Consider the following 14,332-nt stretch of genomic DNA (forward strand, 5'->3'; position numbering starts at 1 on the left):
AAGCCGTCACATCAATTGCTGCTTCGACAGGTTGGTCTTCCTCAGTCTTCCATTGTCTTCAGAGAGGTTGAGAAAAGTAGTGTGCCTCGAACAACGAACGCAGACATTAACATGCACAAGATTCTCAGATGATCTTGATTCACTGGGCCAGGACAGTGTACATACTTAGAGTTGACGTTGATGATGAGTCGCGTATCGCCGGCAGAAAGCCCGGCGCGCCGACATGTGCTCGGCAACATCTTCCCCCGGCGACCGAGCCCAGGACTTGAAATTGCATGCCTCTCTGTCGCTGTTGAGAACTTCATCGAACGCAAGAAGACATGCAAACCCCTTGGAAGCCCGCCCTTTAGAGTTTTGCAAACTCTCAACAATCGAAGATGCTCACGCATGACCGGAAATTCCACCCTTTTCGGACAGCGGAAATTTCCCCGGCCATGGGTGCGCCGTCCGCTCGCCCTTGGCCTAACTAGCATGACTGCTGTCTGCCGCCAATTTCCGCGTAATCTCTTTTCTACATCAACACCACCACGCAACAACTCTCTAGTGCGCCTTAGAGCAGCAATCGCCCAGGCTTGGCACGCCATGATGACTACCACCGCCGCTAATATTAGAGAACCAAAGGTTTGCTCGTAAAGGCGCTGCTAACTCACGCTTTCATCAGTCAGTCACATGGTGGAAACTGATGCAGATGTTCGAGACTTGACATTTGGACTACTACGGGGCTCCCGCGCCCATGCGATTTTGCTAACCCAATACCAAAGATAACTCCTTGCGAACGCCGGCTGAGAAGAGGCTGCAGTGAAGACATCATTCGTAACAAGTCTAAACGGTAGCGTGGAGCGGCCTGGGCCTGAACTTGGTGTTGAACTCGACCTGGCGGACGAACCAGTGGTTCTGCGTCTTCCACTCCTGGCCGGGGTACTCGAGCTCGACCTCGAACCTCCTCAGGAAACTCGGCACCAGCTTGTAAATCTCCAACAAGCTGATGTTCTTCCCGAGGCACGTCCGCGACCCGCCGCCGAACTGGAACATGGTCGCCTTCATCTCCCTCAGCTTCTCCGGGCCGGCCTCCAACCACCTCTCCGGCCGATACGTGTGCGCATCCTCGCCGAACACCTCGGGCCGCCTGTGCAGCACCCACGCATTGCATCCGACAATCGTGCCACCCGGGATGAACCGCCCGCAGACGTTGATGCCTTGCGGGGGCGTGACGCGCTCGAGCATCAGCCCCGCCGCGGGATGCATGCGGAACGTCTCCTGCACGACGGCGTCGAGGTACGGCAGCTTCTGGGCCTCGGCCCACGTGACGGCGCCGTTCTCGCGGTCGACGATGGTGCCGTTGCGGACGGCCTCGTCCAGCTCGTCCATCAGCTTCTTGTAGACGCGCGGGTGCTTCAGCAGGTAGTAGAAGGCCGCGCTGAGGCTGATGCCCGTCGTCTCGGACCCGGCAAAGACCATGCTGACCGACGCCGCCAGCACCATGCGGTCCGTCATGAACTCCGGGTGGTCGTGCAGCGCGCCCGTGAACTTGCTGAGCAGGTCGATGCTACTACCCTTCTTCTCGTCGAGGCCGTGTTGACGGATTTTCTCTATCTCGCCGGCACGCTCGGCTTGGCGGGTCAGGGCGAACTTGGTGATGGGGAAGACCTTGCCGATGATGCCGTAGCGCTGGAGCGCCAGCTTGATCGGGTTCTTGTCGATGAGGAGGTCCAGCCACGGCTGCTGCCCCACGACGGCGCAGTAGCTCAGGAACTTGCCCAGGAAGCTGACGATGTCGTCGACGTCCTCGTTCTTCTCGACGTAGCCGAGACGCTTGCTCCACGTCAGCTCGCCGATGACGTCGAAGGCGAAGAATTGCAGCCAGCGGTTGAAGTTGCACACGTTGCCCGTCGATGCGAAGATCTTGTCCGTCTGGTCGAGGAAGTAGTTGACGGTCGAATCCACGAGCGGTTCGTACGAAACGAGGGCGCTCATGGCGAAGGCGCCGTTGATGCAGCGCCTGTACTTTGCGTGCCAGTCCTCATCCTTGGTGGAGAAGAGAGACCAAACGCGGTGGCCTCCAGCTGTGGCTTGTTGGATGGGGTAGAAGTCGGACTGCTCATCTGTAAGCCTCGAGTTCGAGTCATGGATACGGGTTCCTCTCACCTTCGTCATGCCCTTGTTCAAGCCATAGATGGTCTTGATGGCCTTCGGATCCGCGATGGAGATGACGTTCGGGCCCAACCTGACAAAGTCTCCGTACTTCTCATGAAGGTGAATATGCGTTTGCTCCGTCTTCCGGCCCCACACATCAAACAGCCGCCACCAGTCTGTGTACGCCGCAAGAGCAGGTCCCGGATACTTGTGCAATCCTTTGTTGAACTTATTTCGGAGGAGGTGGATGACGACTACCGTGCCGAGCACGGCAGGCCAGTACTGCACGAGAAAAGGTACGACTTCGTTGAGCAGCATCGTAGAAGGGTGTCTGGCGTGTTGAAGAGCTCAGATGAAGCTCTCAAGGGGGGCGGCGCGGCTCACGATATATAAGGCCGGTCAACAGCATCGCAGAAGCAACATAACTGCCGTTGCTCCCGAGGAGAGCCGTGGCTACACATCAGACGAACTACCGAAATGCTTAAGCACTAAGCATGAAACCTGATAGGCGTCCGTCGTGGCAGGCGGCTGAGGGCGCATGAGGTCGTTCGGCAGTTGGACATCGGCCATAAGCTGCAAGCTGAATCGTCACAGGCTGTGGCGCCAGCCAAGGCCTAACCTCAATACCGCGCACTCTGATTTGTGGAGCAAAGTAAAAGGCATCTTTGCATGGGTACCCCACACTCGATCATGGGGAACGCGGGGGAACATCCGGGCGCCGCCGACCAGATCTGGTCCTTCACTCCCCTTTCCTCCTTAGGCTGGCTCGCTTTGGCCTTCCTCTTTTCTGACATCGCTGAACTGCACCTTTACAGCCTCCAATAATGGCTGCTGCTTGATGGAATGCTTTTGACCATGACAATTTGGTGTTTTCCCGCTGATTCGTAGCGCCGCACAGTCTTCTCTCGCACTTCCGGTCGCATCTGCCGGGCTCCACGGGCGATGATGTAGTTGAAATGCCTTATCGTGGTCGTTGCTGGTTGCTGACTCACCCACGTCGGCAGTTGAAAGTCGGCTATGAGAAAGGGCCCCTGGAGACAACAACAACGACACATCGTCAGCAGGATCCATTTCCCCTCGCTAACTAGAAGCTGCCGATGCCGATCTTTTGTCTGCAATTGTTGATGCACTTTCAGTTCCTTCTCCTTTTCCTCCCTTTTTTTTTTTTTTTGGTCTCAGGCTGTAATTCGACACGGTGAGTAGCAGCCGAGACTACTCGTCTACTCACGATCAATACGTAGAAGCTTCTCGGCCGGAGGCGAATCCGTGGTTTCCGCGCCAAACTCGCTCGTTCACTCAAGAGAGAGCATGTGCTTGTACCGACGCTTCCGCATACTTTGCTGCTTCGCTTAAGCGGATATGTCGGATATACGTCGTGGCATGGATACTGTCATCTTTCCCTGTCTTGTTGGCATTGCTTGATCCTTGAGCCAATATCAAAAGCTACTCCGAATGGTCTTCACATGCGGGTCGTAGGTGGAGTCCAAGCGTTGCGTCAGTATTCAATTGTGGAGAAGTGTGGGTGCCGAGGTGGCATTTGAGCACGGCAAGTGAGCAGATTGCAAAGATTACTGAGATTTCACAATAACTACATTTCAGAGCGGACATAGGAGCTTGCGCAATACCTTTTAGCGGGTAATGACGGGAATATCGAAGAGCACAAATCCGACGTCGTTTGAAGTTGCGGTCAGAGCACAGGCTGTGAGGATGCCTGCCGCGGCATCAAGGTAAACGCCGCTCTCATGCTTCCCAAAATCGCATAGGAGCATTAACTCTGTCCCTCTTGATAGCCATTTGAGCATTTCTCCTGCCGATTCTTTCCGACTTGGCTTGGTCATGGCCGCGTCCGTCAATCTCGGGCAGTGAAACCACCTGCGTCGATTTTCCCCAAGCCAGAGCCTTGACGTAGTCATCCCTGCTCTTGAAGTGAACCTAGCGCTCTTCCAGATATTCCATCGTCTACTGATGAGCACAGTGTATCAATAGTCCCAAAGTCAATGATCGCAATTCGCCGCCATCGGTGTGCGGCAATTGGCGAGGTGACTCTCCAACAGTGCATTGCACGAAACCCATCATGTTAGCCGAGACCTTTGCGCAGTAAAGCCTGGGGTGATATCGTCCAACGAGTCAGTGAGTGTTGAGACAGCACTTGAGGTTGAAGGTGCGGTAAAACGCTACCCGTCACACCGCTGCTGCCATGGTTAACATGTTCTGGGAGGTGGGTCAATGTGAGGCCCCTGCGAGCAGGAGAAAGTTGGCGTCCTCGACCCTGTGATCCTCGCCCAAGGTGAGCATCCAGCACAGTCGTCTTCTTCCTCAAGACCCCACGCATGGTGGAGTAGCTCAACGAAAAAGGTGTTTTCGCGTCAGCCCGAGGCAGTGCAATACGAGCGACACTGTGGTTGGTGACGGTAGGCGGAGCCCAGAGGCCACCAACCGGGTCCCAAAAACTAGTTTAATCAAAAGAAATGCCCCCGTAGGGACGTTCTAGAGATTAAACTAAAAAGAACAGATACTACACTTGATCTAAGCCAAAAGGCAAAGAGAGCTGGAGAAGAAAAGGGAGCTTCTGGGCCAGCAATGGTAGGGTATATTTTGGTAGAGGGAGGAGTGGAGGGGTGGGTGGCATGGGTTCGGCTTGGGCGCTCGTGGCAAGCGGGCATGCGCAGTCGGACCCTGGATAGATGTCGTGATCGCACAAATTTGCATGTGGAGGGAGGTTTGGGAAGGTCATACGGGGCACATACGGTTTTGCGGAAGGCGCTCAGGTACCTCAAGTGCCCGATCAGGCACAGGGGTCCATTCACATGAAGGCCATGTGAAAGCCACATGAGAGCCACATGGCCGCGTGTGGATTCAAGGGAATGGGTTGGGCAGGTACAATCCCACCAAGTCAACCCTGTGATAAGGCTCGTGATGACCCAGCTTGGACGGTAGAACAATGCAATAGAGTGGAGGGAGGAGTGGCATGTGATTGTAAAGATGAGCACGGTGGGCATTGATCCGTTGAGGCCTGAAGTGACAGTAAACGAGATTGCTCTCCGCAGATGCAAACTACGGGACCAGCTGTGGAAATGCACTTCACATACAACGTACTACACTGTGGAAATACGCCGCCTCAAGACACTTGCAAAGCGACCCTTGGCATCATGACCTCAAACGCCCAACATCCTAATTGTGATTTGACTGAGAAAGACTGTAGATATGGATCATGATTGGAAGCAGCAAGAAAAAAACATTATATTCACCATCACTGTGAAATGGCAGTGAGATTGCGAGAACATTGTGGCATCCATAAAGTGTAGACTGCAAGAGAAATGCAGTCGAGCAATGCAGATGGTATTGTAGTCCGCTTCAAGCATGTTTCTTGGCAGAGGTCGATACGTACCAGCATCAAAGCTAGGAGCAGAGATGCATCACAGAACAGTAAGTAGCAACAGCAAAATTCAAATTTAATGAAGATCTCAGAGCGATGAAATGAGGTTTTACTGGATTTCTTACAAAGAATTCAGTCTTAGGGCTTCCATGGACGGCATCCACGCAAAAAACCAGTAAAGTCGACCACAAGGATTTGGTATCAAAAGAGAGCTAAGAAAAACTGCTGGTTCAAAAGAAATTCGGGGCGGATTGACTTAAAGATGAATTTATAGTGTCTCTGGCAGGCAATATGATCACATGGTACTCGAACTAGAAATCACCAGATAAGCGGGGTCTCGGGTAGCAATATAGGAACTCGCGAGTTGCATTGTGTACCATTGATGACCAGAGGTCTTTAGACAAAGCCTTTTTGCACACCGAATGGGCCAAGAAAAGGCCACTTTTGCGTGTGAGAGGATCGCATATCTGCTTGTCAGCTGCGAAATCAATGCACACTTGGAAACATAAGAAACAGTACATGAGGCTTCGTATCGTTTCCCAGAAATGCTGGTGTCTCATAATAAAGACAGATGATTAGCATGACTATGTGGCGCTCTATTAGACAGTGCGAATAAAGATGAACGACAAGACGCTCCCCGAAGCAACAAAGGGAAAAAAAAAACAGTACAGGCTAGGTCAAATACTTGGATTTTCCACTTAGGAATTGATGGATTTAGGGTGGGAAAGGATCAGGGCAATGGGCTTGATCCATTTATAGACCCTAGTCGGTCTCCTTATCGATAGCCCGCGGGACCCAAAAATTCACCACCAACCCCGCGATTCTTCCACCTCCACAACAAAAACCACACAGCATCATCTCCCCTCCAATTGCGCTCCAAACCAAGGGAAAAAAAAAAAAAGACCACCACAATGACCGCCCCCGACGACCACGACGACACGACCGCGCACCCCACACACCTCGACCCGTCGGACCTGGGCACCAAAGCGTACTGGGACGCGTGCTACGAGCGCGAGATCGCCAACCACGCGGAGCACCCGTCGGACGAAGGCACGGTGTGGTTCGCCGACGCCAACGCCGAGGAGCGCATGGTCTCGTACCTGGACGACCTGGCCGACGACTGGCGGCTGATCAAGGGCGACGACGAAGGGTTCGAGGACGAGAGCGCCGCCGAGGCCGAGCGCGACTGCACCAGCTTCCTCGACCTCGGCACGGGGAACGGCCACCTGCTGTTCGCGCTGCGCGACGAGGGCTGGCGCGGCCGCATGGTCGGCGTCGATTACAGCGCTAGGAGCGTCGAGCTGGCGCGCAGGATCGCGGCCGAGCGGGCCAAGGAGGAGGAGAAGGCGGCTGCGGCGGATGTGGATTTTGAGGAGTGGGATATCCTGGGCGAGGAGCCGCGGCAGGAGTGGCTGCAGGGCGGGTTTGATGTGGTGTTGGATAAGGGCACATTCGATGCCATCAGCCTGAGCGCGGAGACGGATGCGCAGGGCAGGCGCATTTTTGAGGGCTACAGGGAGAAGGTCGAGCCGTTGATCAAACCCGGCGGCTTGCTGCTGATAACGAGCTGCAATTGGACCGCCGACGAGCTGAAGGCTTGGTTTGTGGTCGAAGGGGGTCTGCTGGAGTACGAGGATAAGATCAAGTATTCCAGCTTCACGTTTGGCGGCAGATCGGGCTCCAAGGTGTGCTCCCTGTGCTTCAAGAAGAAGATTGAGCCCGCGGCATGAAGAGTCATTGGACTTTCTTGAGGAATGAGACGGACTATGCATGGAGCCAACAAGATAGGCTGCTCCATTACTGCTTACGCTTCAGTTGAGCAACAACAAGCCACTTCTTCCTCTCTCCGTGGTCCTCTCTTCCTCCGTCCCGTTCAGATGCCCACTCCCTCCGCTTCGCCTCGGCATCCATCTCATAGATATCGTCAATCGCCAGGCCTTCTTCCTCGACTATCTCAAAGAACGGCGCCATCTTGGCCCGCCCGGTATGGAAGCCCGCTATTACAAACACCCTTGCCTGTGGATCCGGCGATAGAAAGTGGAGCATCGACTTTGCCAGGCTGCGATGCTCATGGGGCATCCACAGGCAGTCTGCTGCCAATATTCTGGTAAACCTTCCAGCATTGGCCACTGCAAACGGAGAGCCCAGGTCCCCCCATTGATGGCCTTGGACCGAGACCTTCGATTTCAAATTGTCCGGAACATTCCTCTCCACGTTGCTCTTGAGGTTTTCCAGGATCTCCGGTGCTGGGTAGTCCGAGATGACGACCTGCGCGGTAAGCGTAACTGTTAGCATAGCCTTCAATGAAGCAATGAAGAAAGACATAATCCGAGGAAAGGCTCACCTCCTCTGCACCGACCAGCGTACTCACGATTCCGGCGAGTCCCACGCCTATGATGCTCCAAAAACGATGCCATCAGCGCTTCCTGCACATTTTCAAAAAGAACCCCGAGAACGAAAACCACCACCACCGTTCCCGCCCCCTTACAAACAAGCATTCTAATATCACCCACCTGCCCCGAGCTCCAACACCTTCTCCCCCTCAACCCGCCAGCTTCCCTCCTCGCCTTCGTCAACCCACCACTGCCTGCGTCCCCCATCCAGGCGCCACTCCAACCCACCAAGCACCCTGCTGCGCTCACCAGCCTCAGTGCCCTCGACACCCCACCGCGGGCGACCACCGCACAGCTCGGCCATCAACACGCCGGCGTTCCACAGGTAGTGGGCGAACTTCTTGCGCTCCTCCTCTCCCGCCGGCTCCGCCACGGCCAGGTCGATGCCCGCATCCAGCCGCCGCGACAGGTACGTGATCAGGCAGCCCGGGTCGCCGTGCTGGTTGCGCAGGTCGTCGGTGAAGATGGTGCCCAGCGCCGTCGCGAAAATGTCCTCCGGGTCCTCGGTCGGCGTGCGCGGCGTGATGCGGAGGAGGCTGGAGAGCATGGTGGTTCTTTTTTTCTTTCCTCTCCTTTGCCCCCTTTATTTTTTCAGTTGTATGTGTGTTCGTGAGATCCTACTCCTCCTTGTTCTCGTGTAACCCCCGGGGGAAGGATGCGTTCTAGTTATTTCTTGTTTGCGGCCGGCCGGGGGTGATGCGTTCCGAATGCAAGTGACGATTGTGGGGACTGAAGTGGTGAACTGAATAGGGGGTTAGTGGGCTGCAAGACACAGTCTTGCTGCCTTGCGTGACAGCGGTGTTATTGAAACTAGTGAAGGCTGCGACTGGAGGAGGTGGTGAGATGGCGGCGGCGGTGGTGCGGCGGACTTCTCGTAGGTTCTAATCAAGGCGGTGTGTTTGACCAGCCTCGCCCGAGCCGCCGTCTGACAAGGATTCCGCACCTTCTCACAATCGCAGCTGGCAAAATATGTACAGAGAACGGCAAACCCTCAGAGAAGTAGGTGCGATTGTGTCGTGCGGAAGCCAAGATTTTCTGGATCTGCCCCGCGTCATGGCCGCGGAGCACTTCCGCGGCGCGCGGCGCCAAGCCACACCTTCATGTCCGCTCTCTCCCCGCTCTCATCTTGCATATTTCCTGGTCCAATTAGATGGCCCAAAGATGGGTAAACCTTATATTTCCACAAGCGATCGCTCCGCTTAAAGGTATTCTCGCACCATCTATCTGTGCTTCCCTATTCCACGCTTTGACTGTGCTTGAGAAAAGAAAACCTATTCAAACATGATTGCACCCACGGCCTTGCCAGTGTTGTCAATACGGGGAGAAATCCTTAATATCCACCGTCTATCGTCCCAACTCCGTTGTCCGACTGCAATAGTATCCTGCTCTTCCCCGCGCGTCTATATGTCGCGGTAACGACTCCCATTCGGCACCTCCGTCTCGACCATCTCCAACCCGCTCAAACTCGGGTACCTCTTGCTGAAATTGGCCTCCCATTCTTCGGTATTGATTCCTAGGCCGTTATCAAGACCCGGAGCACCGTCCGCTGGGCGACCTCCTCGCGACGGAGGCTTCCGGTGTTCGGGCGACGGAGGGAAGTTGTTTGGATTAGGGGACTCAAACTGGCCACCAGTACGCAGCGCCTTTGGCTTCGGCGGCGCCGGAGGGGGTTTATTTCCCTGAGACAATGATGGAGAATTGGAGGCGCTGTTCGATTGTGCTTGGCCTGTGGTTGACGGCTGTTGCGGCCGAGCAGGTCGGTACGTCAGCTCTGACTGCGGCGCACCGGACGGAAGAGAAGGAAGCTTCTTCGCGACCGGTGGTGGAGGCTTTCCCTTTTCGCTGATCTCGCGCTCAGTGTAACGGCCATAGCCCTCTGCGGTTCGCTTCGGGGGGGACGTCTGCGTATCCTGTAGCAAATTCTTGACCCGGTCTTGAATCGTCGAAGCCTTCGATGGGCCACCACCAGGCTTGCCCTTGCCACCCTCTCCTTGTTCGTCGATGCGCTTGCGATATTCGGCAGCCGCCTCGGCAACGCGCTTCTCCTCCTGTGATAGTCTCCGACGCTCAAGCTCACGGCGAACCTCGGGAGGGAGGTCTTGCGTCTCGTCGATCGCAGTGTCATCTTCACTTCGCTCCCCCGTGACCTCAGAGCCTGCAATCGGCGTAAGTTGCGCATTAATCCGATCAAATTCAGGGCTAGGCGTGCGCTGTGGCTCTCGTTGACTGGTGTTGTTTTCAAACCGGCGGAAGGCGTCTCCGAACTTTCCGGCAAGGATATTCTTGGTGTTTGACAGGGAAGGCAAGCTGGTCCTCTTGGAGTGCTTGCTTGCGTTGCTGCTCGTGCGGTGATGCTCCCTCCGTCTAGATCCATCATCCCCCTCCATAGATCGCAAGAAATCAACGTTTGACGTGATATTTGTCTCTTCCAACTCGGGCTCTGTCGTAGGAGCAGATTTCACCCTATTGAGGTCCGTTTCAGTGTCGATGAGGTTAGCAACTCTGTCGCCCTTCCGCGAGGCCTCCCGATCCCGCAAGAAATCCAAGCTGGATTCTACGTGCACACTAGAAGGCCTGGCCCTGGAGTTGGCAGACTTCGATCGGTTGATGGGATCCGTGAGATCCAGGCCCGATGGTCTCGACCCTTCTAAAGAGGGCCTAGATGATGCAGGCGATTGCGGGAGCTGTAATGTCGCTGTCTGAGACTTGGATCGATGCATATCCAAATAACCAGGACGCTGCGGGAGAGGCGGGTTTGGCTCAGACTTCAATAATGACGGTGTCGAGCGTGGGTTGTCTTCCGAGGACCTTGGCTGGCTCAAAGCCCTGGCGTGGCTTGACTGTTGCGGTACTCGCCAAATAGGGCGTTGGCTGATATCGGGATACTTGGGGGCCTCGTATTTCGCAGGCTCCGGCTTCAAAGCGGGTGAACCAGGAGGCGAAGTCTGAATGCCAGTAGAGACCATTGAAGGGCGCTGAGGCTGAGGCTGATGGATTTGAGAGGCCTGGGTTTGCCTAGACTCTGGCCTTTGATTTGGAGACATGGTCTGAGCCGATCTCAACGAATCAGACCTGGACGGTATCGCAGAAGAAGCTGCCGATGTTGGCTGTTCCCTCCTTGGCTGGGGATGGCTCGGCATCGTGAAAGCCTCATCTGCCAACGCTTCCGCAACGCGCTTCTGGACGGCTTCCGCCTTGGGTTCCACTGGGGAATCGCTAGAGAATTGGAATTTGTTGCCCCGGTCATGAAGAATCGAGAATTCGTCCAGCGAGGGAAATCTTTGGGCCAATTCGTCAGCAGCGGCAGCCCTCACAGGCGCCGATGTAGAATCTAATGCCGCAAAAGGGTCGCTCGTGGGAGCCACACCACCCGCACTCCTCATGGGAGATGGACTGTGGTGAGCTGCCGTACTTTGCTGGACCGGCGCCGTTGGCCTTCCCCGCCTCATAGGCGTGATCTCTGGAAGAACTTGGACCTGCTGGACAGGCGCAGCCTTGGAAAGTCCGATTGTGGGTCCAATATTGGGCTCAGGCGACGGCAGCTGCTGATTCTTGCGTGTTTCCGATTGGGTTCGGTTGGTGTATATCTGCGCATTGTTAGCGCGTGATCCCGGAGGGCTGCTAGGGGACGCACGTCTTTGATGGGACAATCCCTGTTGCGCATGGCGCAAACCTCCTTAACCACCTGGTAAATATTAGGCCTCTGCTGCGGATGTTCCTTCAGCATCCAAGCTGCCCGAATAAATTAGCGAGACACGATAGCATGGTGTTGGGAAAACAGCTACCTATCAGTGTCTTCAAGCGATCCGAGAAAGGAGGGTAATGCGGGAACTTGTAGCTCGCATTTAAAATAGCCATTTGCCCCTGCTCCTCAAAGGGAGTCGTGTAATAGCAGAGCTTGTACAGAAGGACGCCCAGCGCCCAGATGTCGCTCTTCTCGTCGATCGGCAGCCTCCTGTAGACGTCGACCATCTCCGGACTCCGGTACTGCATTGTGGTATGCCTCTGGATGTCGTCCTCGATCAAGCGACCCTCGGCGGCATTCGTCGCAGCTGGGCGCGGAGGTGCGGTGGAGCCAAAATCGCAGAGCTTGTATACGCGCGACGTGCCCTCGGTGGATATCAGGACGTTCTCGACCTTGAGATCGCGGTGCAGAAGCGGGGGCTTCAGGTAGTGCATGCAGGCAACACCCTCGGCGACGTCGGAGAAGATGTGCAGGATCTCGGGCTCGGTCAAGCGATGCTGGAGGCGGGTGTTCATGAAATCGATCAGACCGCCGCCGGCGCAAAACTCCATGAGCAGGAAGACCTCGTAACCCCCTGCCTTCAGCTGCGAGGCGTGCGAGTCGATGTAGGTCACGATCTTGCGGTGGCCCTTGAGCTTCTTCATGGTCTCAACCTCGGTGCGCATGTTCGCCAGCGCGTCCTTGTCCGGCACGGCGACGCGCTTGAGCACGGCGATGTCATATCTGTCCCCCGCCTTGTTGGGCACCTTCACGACGTAGACGTGGGCGAAGCCGCCCTCGGAGAGGTATTTCTCGATGACCACGCGGTGGTTGCCGACCTGCACCTTGGTGCCGGGGGCGAAGGTGCCGGGCGGGGCATTGTGGTGGACGGCGTGGTGGGGAGCGTGGAAGACGCCAGGGCGGGTTACAGTCGAGGGGTGGTATTGAGACGTCATTGGGACGGCAGTAACTTGCCCGGCGGCAAGAGGGAAGGGCCAGGCGGATCAGCGAGGAGACATAGGGCGGTGGCGAACCGGGGAGAGAGCTGTCGCGGGCAACACAGCTGCAGCGCCGCGAAAGGGTTGGCTTGGAAGCTGGGTGTTGCTGAGGCGGCAGGGCAGCCACTGGAGGTGCTTGGGAACCGTTGGATCTCGGCGACGATCGCCCGCTCGAGGACCAGCAGCACGCCCAAGCCCGTCCGCACCCAATCAGCCTTGGCCACTGAAAAGGGGCTTCGGCCACAGGAGCTGGTGCGCAGGCAACACTGCTTGACCGACAGACAGACCGCCCTGTGGGAGATCTGGTCGACGTGCCTTGTGCGGCGCGGGCCCGTCATGCGCAGTGCCGGCCTGCCATTCGCAGCGCCTGCCACCGCCTACGGCCCCGCTGCTGAGCACGCTGGCCGCGCTGTGGAGACTACAAACCCGTCACTCGCCCCTACACGTGCCCGGCGTGGCCATCCGACCAGCGACACGCCCGGCATCCGGCACGCGTGCTAAGCCCTACTGTCGCTGCGTGCTGCTAAACTTTTTAGCCTCCTGCAGGCGCGCAGCGGCCATGGACTGCCGCGGCGCACGTCTGGGACCGTCGGAATCGGACGTGAGACCGCTCCGCATTCCGCCGCCCATGTCTGACAGCGCATACCTGGACAGCGCTGGAGCAACTCCTCTGTCGCAGGAGTCGAAACCAAACATCAGAGTAGTCTGAGGCCGGAGACATTACCACAAACAGCAATCCTGCAATGTGTGAGACCGAAAGCAGCAAATGACGCTCTCTTGCAGCCCGACGACCAATGAGGAATCACTTGCGATGCGGAGAATGCTGGAGGAGAGGCTCACGGACTTGGCGACGACGTTGCAATAGAGGATGCGAACCTTAGTGACGGTAGCACGCAGCAATTCGCGGAGGCAGGTCCCGCTTCACGTCAATGGCGCCCGAAGGGGCAGTTCGCAGAAAAAGCAGCTTCCCATGAAGAAGCCGGGGCTGGTCGAGGAACACAAAAGCCGGGGGCTGCAGCTGACGTATGGTGGAGGCTTTGCCTTTCTGATGACGACGAAGGCGAAGCGCAGAGAAAAGCAAGAAACGCAGACGCGTCGTCGGATGAAGCTCGTACGAACTAGAAGGGCTGAGATAGGCTTTAGAAGTCGTGGTGCGGCGGCGGATCGAGCGTTGGGCGGCGCGGGGCCCAGAGCGCCACGCTGGGCGGGACTGAAGGAGCGTACCGTAGTAATGTGACGACGTGATGCGAGGCTGGCCGTGATCCTCCAGGCGGCGGGCAGTCGGCGGGTGAGTTGTCGCGCGCGATCACCTGTCACCTGCTCTGGCGCCGAATCGAGCTTTCCTGCTCGGCGCCTGTCAGCTCGCGGGGATCCCAGCAGTCCCAGCCCGCTCAACACCTCTCCTGCGTCTGCAGGACCCGCCCCGTCATTGACCTCGCCGCTCTCGAGCCGCCCGATCCCATCGCCTTCCGCCAGGAAACGCCCGTTTGCCCGCCGTTCCCGACCGCGCACGGCCTTGCAGCTAGCGCAGTCCCTGCCACGCCTTCAACGCCTCAGCCTATGTCACTGGTCCTTCGCGCGCTACCTCTACCTCCGCCCGATAATAGCCTCCTCCTGCCCTCCCATCCAACAACCTCTCTCTCCAGTCACCGCCCCCAAGGCCACTCCTCCCCGCAAAGCCCGCCCTGTGCCCCTCGCAGCCGAGCGC

At 56.8% G+C, this 14,332-nt stretch overlaps 4 protein-coding genes across 4 annotated transcripts; 1 reads left to right on the top strand and 3 right to left on the bottom strand.

The window, feature by feature from the left end:
• Window positions 1–822: 822 nt before the first annotated feature.
• Window positions 823–2,451, bottom strand: LTHEOB_12364 (Cytochrome p450; the record flags this gene model as incomplete). Its single annotated transcript, XM_035509223.1, has 1 exon — window positions 823–2,451. One exon carries the CDS (start codon window positions 2,449–2,451, stop codon window positions 823–825), a length of 1,629 nt encoding a protein of 542 aa, XP_035364633.1.
• Window positions 2,452–6,420: 3,969 nt separating this feature from the next.
• Window positions 6,421–7,239, top strand: LTHEOB_12365 (S-adenosylmethionine-dependent methyltransferase; the record flags this gene model as incomplete). Its single annotated transcript, XM_035509224.1, has 1 exon — window positions 6,421–7,239. One exon carries the CDS (start codon window positions 6,421–6,423, stop codon window positions 7,237–7,239), a length of 819 nt encoding a protein of 272 aa, XP_035364634.1.
• Window positions 7,240–7,306: 67 nt separating this feature from the next.
• Window positions 7,307–8,449, bottom strand: LTHEOB_12366 (Nicotinamide n-methyltransferase; the record flags this gene model as incomplete). Its single annotated transcript, XM_035509225.1, has 3 exons — window positions 7,307–7,777; window positions 7,854–7,900; window positions 8,023–8,449. 3 exons carry the CDS (start codon window positions 8,447–8,449, stop codon window positions 7,307–7,309), a joined length of 945 nt encoding a protein of 314 aa, XP_035364635.1.
• An 853-nt stretch (window positions 8,450–9,302) lies between these two features.
• Window positions 9,303–12,582, bottom strand: LTHEOB_12367 (Serine threonine protein; the record flags this gene model as incomplete). The annotated part of the gene is made up of 3 exons (XM_035509226.1): window positions 9,303–11,489; window positions 11,537–11,634; window positions 11,688–12,582. 3 exons carry the CDS (start codon window positions 12,580–12,582, stop codon window positions 9,303–9,305), a joined length of 3,180 nt encoding a protein of 1,059 aa, XP_035364636.1.
• Between the last annotated feature and the right edge of the window lie 1,750 nt (window positions 12,583–14,332).

This window comes from Lasiodiplodia theobromae, assembly GCF_012971845.1.
Source record: "Lasiodiplodia theobromae strain AM2As chromosome Unknown scaffold_62, whole genome shotgun sequence".
Lineage (NCBI taxonomy): Eukaryota > Fungi > Ascomycota > Dothideomycetes > Botryosphaeriales > Botryosphaeriaceae > Lasiodiplodia > Lasiodiplodia theobromae.